Raw genomic sequence first — 8,772 nt, 5'->3', positions numbered from 1 at the left:
TTGTGTCTAAAATAAATTAGATATAGCAGAATAAAAAGTATCCAAAAATAAGGGTGAACATTTAAAACATAGCCTATACATTGGGGTCTAAAAGTCTGAGATCACATAAAATAAACAAAGTTTTAATCGTTTGAATCATTTGAGTCAAACATCATTTTATTTTCCTTTAGCAAAATACAAGCTTTTTTCACAGTGCTGTCAAATATTTGGATCCAACTTAAATAAAACCCAAAAAGTATGAATACTATTTACAATGGTGTGTCAGAGAATGAGTTTGCATAGTTCACTTGATGCCACTCTAGATGCCCAGTGGAGTGATGATATTTTTCTATAATTGGACGTGTAACAACACACCCTCAGTGAGGAATAGCCCAGCGTGCTTGAGAAAGACTTTTGTAGTGTGTGTGTGTGTGTTTACGTATGTGTGCCTGGGTAACTGTGGTTGTGGTGTAAACATAATGCTTAAATATGATCTTCACAGAAAGGCCAAGCGGCCATTCAACTCTGGACTGACCACTGAAAACACTGAGTAGTGATGAAAGCAAACTGGCCAACCTGTCAAGGTATGATTTTAATAATTCATCAGGTCTTTGTGAATAAAGGGGTGAGATTAATAATGGATGCAATCCAAGGGGAAGTGTTGGGATGCAGGCGCATGCTACTATTTTGGATGGTGGGATTCATGTCAGGGGTTACCCTTCGGCTCACGGTGAATCTGCGGGGTTTCTTCTCCAACCTGTCAGATTATGTATTTATGAACTCAGGGTCAAAAATACAGAGTTGTAGGGTATTAGGGTAGTTTGTGGGGGATTTGAACCCTCCCAAAGGAGGCCAAAACTAAAAGGTTGAGGTGTGTTTATTCTAAGATTGCTAAACATTTTTCAGTTATACTTTTGTACACACCACAAGTCTCAATTTTTATTTTGCACAAATTGGAATATAATACATTTTATTTCACATTAACAATATAGATATTTTGTGTTATTTTATCTAATTTCTTATGTAAAAAAAGAAAAAAAAAGAAGCAAATTGCAAACAATAAGACAAGTACAATATATCAGTATGTATACGTTTTTCAGGTACAATAGTTTTTTTTTTAACATGTAGTTAGAATTAGAGCAGAAATTTAATAATCAAATGTAAAAATAAAATATTGCATAATTTTCACTGTATGAATTAAATATACATATATTCTTATTAAAGCTAAATTGAGTCAAGAGCAGGAAGTAATTTTCTTTTTGTTTGATTTACACGAAAGGGTTTCTGCCAGTCTCATGTTAATCTTGAGTATCTCTAGAGTAGTGTTGATCCTTCATATCTCTGAAGATATGTTAATCAGATTAATAAAAGACAGATACACTGTACCGATTCTTTCAGAAAACAGCCGAGCTTGTGGAGGTGTGCAGGGGGCAGAGCTAAAGAGTCACGCACAAGCGGTTTCAACTCATGACTGGGATCTTTTATCCATAGACAGTAAAAGAAATGGACAGAGCTATCCCATAGACTTCAACGCCAGAAGATGAAGTCAATTAGAAGCACTCATTTCCTGATGGCTGAGCGAACTGCGCAGGCTCAGACTTGGGTTAGGGTTAGGGTTAGCTTGAGGATGTAGATGTGACTTGAGCAACCAGTCTGACAGTTGTAAGTCTTCTAGTAGTTGTGGAAATTGAAATCTGAATCACGTTGGTTAAATGTTTTGTCCCGTTGCTTTTGGCTCACTATGGGCTTCCCCCATTCTTCTCCCTTGACTTTATCAGACTTTATGTCTCCACGTCCCCCCGACTGTCTCAGACAGTAAAAGATTGCCTGTGAGCGTCTCCTCAGGTCTATACGGTAATTTCTCAACTGTGCGACAGAGTCGCGTTGGTTATGACGCAATCGTTAGCCTATTTTTACAAAAACAGCTCCTACGGGCCGATAGTGTAAGATACAAGGTAATGGAGCCTTTTATGCATTGTCGTGTTTCTTTACAAATAAACAATGGACAAATGGAGTCTTTAAACGCTTCAGATGTAAAGTTATTCACTGTCAAAGTGACTCAAAAATGAATGGGAGTCAATGGGATGCTAACAGCAGGTGATGCCGATGCCCTATGGGTGGAACGCTTTCCGAGTGCTAGATTACCCCCTTGCTTTTATCGCTGGACCGTTCCATCTTTCAGTTTCAAATGATCTGCAAATCCAGCGTTGAACTGGGCCTTTGTCAAAACATCCGTCACCCAAACGCCGGGAACAAACAAACACACTTGCACAACTTCGCCACGTGGCAAAAACAAACTGTGCACTGTTCCCTTAACGCTGGGTTATTTAGGAAGCTGAACAAGGTGATCTTTCCTCACAACCAGAAACACACTTCTTTAGTGACATTGTTGATTTTGTGGTCTAAAAACAAAATAACAGCGCTCTTCCTCTCGCTCTGGGTGATGTGTGTGTTTGTGTGCGCGCTCATCCGGGAGAAGTGCCCATACAAGTAATTCCACCCTTTATGGCATCATACAGGGACATACTCGGAAAAAAAAACTTTTCAAAACGTATGCGAATCCTGAAGGAGTGTATTTGGAACAGAAATGCTCTTATGTCATATTTCCAACTCGTTTTTTTATTTTATTTTTTACTTTGGCCATGTTTAGCATGAGAATACAGTGTAAATAAGTCATGAATAAGGCTTATCTATTTTAGTAAAGTATTTGAGCTTGATGGATGGGTATTGAACTTATTTTTAATTTTTAAAAAATATTATTTTAATAATAATTTTAAATATAAAATTTATATATATATAGGGGACATTTGTTATATTTTATGATTAAAATTAATATACATACATGTATGTATATATATATATATATATATATATATATATATATATATATATATATATATATATAGGACCTTTGTTATATTTTATGATAGTTAAAAATAAATTCAATAGCCATCCATCAAGCTCAAGTACTTTACCAAGTAGATGATCATCAACAGATTGTTGGAAACACATTTTCTCTGCTGACAGGAACTGCTCTGAGAGACTGACATTATGTCTTAGAGTATTGCATTTTAATGTTTTCCAGGTGTGTGAAATATCTAGATAAAATGGAGGCAGGCCGAGATAGGACAGATGACACTGACAGATGTCGCAGAAGTTCAAAACTGCCCTACAGGTGAGTAAAAACAATCCTTTTGATGAATCATGGTCAGATCTAACATCTGCTGCTGTAAAGGCACTGAATATTGTTGAGCAAACTCTCATAGTGCTACATGATGCATCAGGCTCTGCATCTGCATTAAAGCAATATGCATTCCTGAAATGTTGCCATTTGGAAATTTTTCTTTTTGGGATGCTTTCATTGCACAGAGAGACAGATGAGCGGAGCTGATAACTACATTCAACTGCTGTCATGGTAGATTAGTGTTTAAAGAGAGTCTGTCTTTGTCCAGCAGGAGGAGCTGCCCAATGATGGTCACTTTCACTTGCTCTTCTCTCAGTGATGTGATGTGATTTGACTGCTGGATGGCAGTCATTTCACTCCATTCTCTCTCTTTCAGAGAAACTGACAGAACTAATAATTTTACATTAAGCAGATAAACATCATATTGAATTACTGAAGCTGTAAAACACAGACAACATAAATGAAAGAGAAATACGGAAAAGAGAAAAGGGGCAAAACGCACATGCTGTCACTTTAGTTTAACGGCTTTTGAATCACGTATTGACTTACAAACCAGTAAGTTAATTGGAAAATGTAAAATAAAAATGAATTTATTTATGCAACTATTTGCAAACAATATTTTTTATTTAAAATATGCACACATTCACATTGCAGTGGCTTTGCTTTTCATTTATTGAAAATAAAATAAAACCTTAAGTAACAACATAAACCATCAAAATATAATTTGATTCAATTGCATATGAATTAACATGATCCAAGCATGCATCTAAAATAAAATTATAGGCTGAATTCTGTTAGCATAACTTTAAAGTGCATGTACACTTCACTACAATTGATCTGATGAACAATAAGCTTTTATACTGAATCCATGTGGATGTGTAGGACATTAGTTAAGCCCCTTTCACACTGCACGTCGGACCCGCAATATTCCCGGAACATTGCCGGGTCGCCTTCTGTGTGAAAGCAACCACGTCCCGGGATTGATTACCGAATTCGACCCGGGTCGGGGACCTAGTAATATTGCGGTATTTGACCCGGGACGAGCGCTGTGTGAACAAAAGCCGAAACTAATGCCGCAACGTGTACGTAGTTATCGTGCGACTCCTAGAGCTTGCTTCTTCAATAACACAGCCCTGCAGTGCCAGAAGAGCTCGTCGGTGTTTTAAACGCAGAGAGTGTTCGTATACAAAAAGAAACTAAAATTAAACAAGCAGAAATGTGCGCAAACTGGACACAAGTCGAGACCACGGAGCTCCTTACTATCCGCGCTGAAGCTGAGATCGCTCGCCATTATACGTCACATCAGGATGTCACGTGTCAACTCGACCCGGGACCGTTAAGCGTTGTGTGTGAAAGCGCACATATTACGGCATTTCGCTGGCAGTGTGAATGGACCAAATCTAGCGGCCCGGGAACAAATGCTGGGTCGCATTATCCGTGTATTTGCCGGAATCGCAGTGTGAAAGGGGCTTTAGTGGCCAACTGCAAAGTAACAGTTTTATTTACTCACCTAATCCCTGTTAGATTTGGACCCTGTGTGAAAGTAAGAAATAGTGTGTGTGGAAAGATCTGGAGCCTGCGAGCAGCTGTTCTGTCTGGTTTGAATGGCGTACTGGAGTAATTAGACACCAGACTGTCAGGAAAGCTGTGCTACACAGTGGCTGAGAAGAATCAGTTTACCATTTCTCGAATGGAAGGGCAGGGCTTTGGGCATTTGTGTACACGTCTTGGTCCTTGCTCCTTTATCTCTGGTGCCTCCTCATGTGCACTAATTCTGGAAACTGCTGTGTTTTTTTTTCTGCTCTTCATATCCACTAGAGATAACTCAGTTCCCTCAGCTCCTTTAGATAAGAGGCAGTCGTCATTTCATTATCCCCCCACACCCTTTTTCATTTTAATCTTCATCCTTCACAACTGAAATAAAATCGCTTGGCTGAATGAGAGCCCTTGGGACCAAGACAATTATGATTGAAGCTCTCCTGGCTATGACTCAGTGTTATTTGGCTTGATGAATTATATCAGACTGAGTGACCTATTCGACCCCCACTCGCACAGTGAAAGCACAGCATGTTAAAGACAAGAACACGACCAGTCATTTCAATGCCAAACTGTCATAAGTGTTGAGTCCAGGGACTGACTACAGCAAGTTTGATAGAAAGAAAATGGATTTCAGCACTCACTTTTTCCTTTTCAATCTGGAAGATTTTCTCTTTAGCATCACTTCATTCAAACTTCAGTCAAAGATCGAGCCCCTGATTCACTCTTTATCCTTTTTTCATAATCATGACTCAAGTTATTGCTCTCATTATCTTTAATTCCTTATACCCTGTTATATTTCACCGTCTCTTCTCTCTCAGCATTGCTTAATTTCCTCTCGCATTCATTGCAATGTTAGAGTGATGCATAGTTTTTAACTCTCAGTAACATAGTACTTAGCAGGATATGAGACCTTACTGTGTAGCCATCTGTTCTGTGCCGAATTGTACGTTTAACTAGAATCTAAAGTTGCTAAAAAAACTTTGATGTTGGTTTGAGAAAGCCCTGACCTTGAAGCGGGACTTGAAGTCGGGTCGCCTTGTGTGGAGCTGTGGCATATGTATGCTGCGTCCGAAATCACATACTCTCTTGAGTAGGTTCATGTGGCAAGCAAGACGAGGCAGAGAGCCTTGGGAATGGAGTAAGTCTCGTGGCACAAGTGTTAGTAAGCATCACCTGCGCGCCACACCGACCTCAAGTTTCTCAAAGACAACTGCCACACAAACATAAACACACAAATGTCTATTCTCTCGTCCTTTACTATTGTTGCTATATATATTTTAAAATGTAATTTATTTCTGTGATCAAAGCTGAATTTTTAGCATCATTACTCCAGTTTTCAGTGTCACATGATCCTTCAGAAATCATTTTAATATGATGATTTAGAACATTTAAAAAACATTTATGTTTATTATCAATGTTGAAATCAGTTGTGTGCAAATGTCTTAGGATTTTTTGAATGATTAGAAAGTTCAAAAGAAATAGACTCTTTTGTAACATTATAAATCTGTTTACAGTCACTTTTAATAAATCCTTGCTGTATAAAAGTGTTCATTTAAATTATTTCCAAAAGAAACTTGCACATGAACTTTAATGACTGAATCTGTAGGGTTTAATGTGGAGTTAGTGCACCCTTTGCAGCAACAGCTTCAACTGTTTATGCAAATGTTTTACCATTTTTCTAGAAAATTATTTGTGAGGTCAGGCACGGATGTTGGACGAGAAGGCCTGGCTCTCAGTCTCCGCTCTAATTCATCCCAAAGCTCTTCTATCGGGTTGAGCTCAGGACTCTGTGCAGGCCAGTCAAGTTCCTCCACAACATATTCGCTCATCCATGTCTTTATGGACCGACACCTTGTGCACTGGAGCGCAGTCATGTTGAAACGGCAAGGGGCCATTCCCAAACTGTTCCCACAAAGTTGGAAGCATGAAATTGTCCGAAATGTCTTGGTATGCTGAAACATTAAGAGTTCCTTTCACTGGAACTAAGGGACCAAGCCCAACACCTGAAGAACAACCCCACACCATAATCCCCCCTCCACCAAACATTACCCATGTCACAATGCAGTCAAACAAGTCCCATTCTCCTGGCACCCTCCAAACCCAGACTCTGTGATGGATTACCGGTCAGAGAAGCATGATTGGTCACTCCAGAGAACACGTCTCCACGACTCTAGAGTCCAGTGGCAGTGTGCTTTATACCACTGCATCCCACGCTTTGCATTGCACTTGGTGATGTAAGATTTGGATGAGCTTCTCGACCATGGAAACCTTTACGCACTGTTCTTGAGCTCATCTGAAGGCCACAGAAGTTTAGAGATCTGAAGCTACTGACTCTGTTGGTGACTTCTGCGCATTGTGACCCTCAGCATGCGCTGACCTGGCTCTGTGATTTTACTTGGGCTAACACTTTGTGGCTGAGTTGCTGTTGTTCCCAATTGCTTCCACTCTGTTATAATTCCACTAACAGTTGAGCACGGAATATTTAGTAGTGAGGAAATTTCACAAATTGCACAGGTGGCAACCTATGAGGATACCACGCTTAAGTTCACTGAGCTCCTGAGAGCGACCCATTCTTACACTAATGTGTGTAGAAGCATCTGCATGCCTTGTGCTTGATTTTATAAACCTGTGGCCGTGGAAGTGATTGGTACACCTATATTCAATGATTTGGTCTATTTATGTATATGAATTACAACTTCTAAAGCTGATTCCTAAATTCTCAATTTGTCTAATCATGTAAAGTCAGAGCCGTTCCTCTGGATGACAGAGTCAATTTAAGTCATGTATCTCATCTCTCTATTTCAGAGGCCACTTTTATAGCCTCATGAGAAGTAACAGATATATTTTCCAGAATGATATGGAAGTGATTGTGGAAGTGAATGGAGCTGTAGTATCTCTAGGGCCATATACATTTTCAGAGCTGTCTGTTTGGTTTTTTGTTTGCATGCGTGAGTGTAATTGTGATCTATGTTGTGTTTGATGTCATAGTAACAGGCTTTGCGATAGCATTTGAGCAATGGCACAGCAACTGTAGCAGTGTCAGAGGTCATAACCTTCGGTGATGGATGTAATGATCACCAGTGGAGGAGGAGTTTTGTTACCTTGTCTGGATACTGGTCACAAATACTTTCACCTTTGCCCCCATATATATGAGTGTTCCTGTGGATGACTGTCTTAGCTTTATATTTTCAGCATATTGTTTCACACTCGCCCATAGCGTGAGAGGAGTTAGATATGCTTCAGACGTGAATGGCAGCGTTCTCACCTTTGTCGTCGGGCCAAACACTGACCTACTTGTGCTCCGGTTTCCAAGGTCCACTCGACCGGGTTCTGGTTTCTTCAGCTTCTAGCTCTCACTTTCCATCTCGCAAACCACTTTGCCCGAACCAAAAACCCACATGCATATACTCTTAACCCCAATCATCAGCCAGACCAGATAGACGTTACCCCTATCTATTATTAAGCATTAAGAATAGCACTCATCTTTGGAAATGTGACCCGTGAGATCAAGGCCTGTGGGGTGTGTAGAATATCTGATAGAGCGGCATTGAGTTACTCTAAAATTCATATTTGATTACCCATTAATTCCTAAGTGATTGTGATTAATCAAGGTGATACCGGAGCTTTTTGCGTATAATGTGCATAAATATCATATTTGCTGTGGTGAACAACAAACCGGTTTGTAGCTAGGCACTTGCTCACATCTCATTGCCTCCTTTTTTGTGCTTTTGCTGTAGTTTTTCTGCTTGAATGTGATATCAGCATTGGCACACCTCTGACAGGAGCTTTGATGGACTCGGAGAACATCGATCACTCCTGTTTTGCGCCCATTGGCATGTATGTGGGCACATTGCTGAAATTGATTGAGAGAGCCTGTCTTGGGATGTCCTTTAGGTGAGAGACTTTCAGGTTGCTTTTAAACTCCTCTACTCAAGCGTGAAATAAGTCTTTAAATACTTGAGAGGAAATTTTAACTTTTTTTTTTTGCTGACAATCAGAGGGAGGATTATTTTTTTATGCTGATTTTGGTGGCAGGGAATTTTTTTTGGGGGGGAAGCAAGCAATTTGCT

At 39.7% G+C, this 8,772-nt stretch overlaps 1 protein-coding gene across 1 annotated transcript in view; it reads left to right on the top strand.

Moving 5' to 3' along the window:
* Positions 1-477: 477 nt before the first annotated feature.
* kcnab1a (potassium voltage-gated channel subfamily A regulatory beta subunit 1a) overlaps positions 478-8,772 on the top strand; it is a 166,794-nt gene continuing 158,499 nt past the window's right edge. Inside the window, exons 1-2 of the mRNA XM_067419095.1 lie at positions 478-563; positions 3,065-3,154. Coding sequence (XP_067275196.1) covers positions 3,087-3,154 — 68 coding nt within the window. The 5' untranslated portion in view covers positions 478-563; positions 3,065-3,086. The remainder of the gene's footprint in view (positions 564-3,064; positions 3,155-8,772) is intronic.

This window comes from Pseudorasbora parva, chromosome 16, assembly GCF_024679245.1.
Source record: "Pseudorasbora parva isolate DD20220531a chromosome 16, ASM2467924v1, whole genome shotgun sequence".
NCBI classification, from domain to species: domain Eukaryota; kingdom Metazoa; phylum Chordata; class Actinopteri; order Cypriniformes; family Gobionidae; genus Pseudorasbora; species Pseudorasbora parva.
This window is presented reverse-complemented; position numbering and strand designations above follow the sequence as displayed.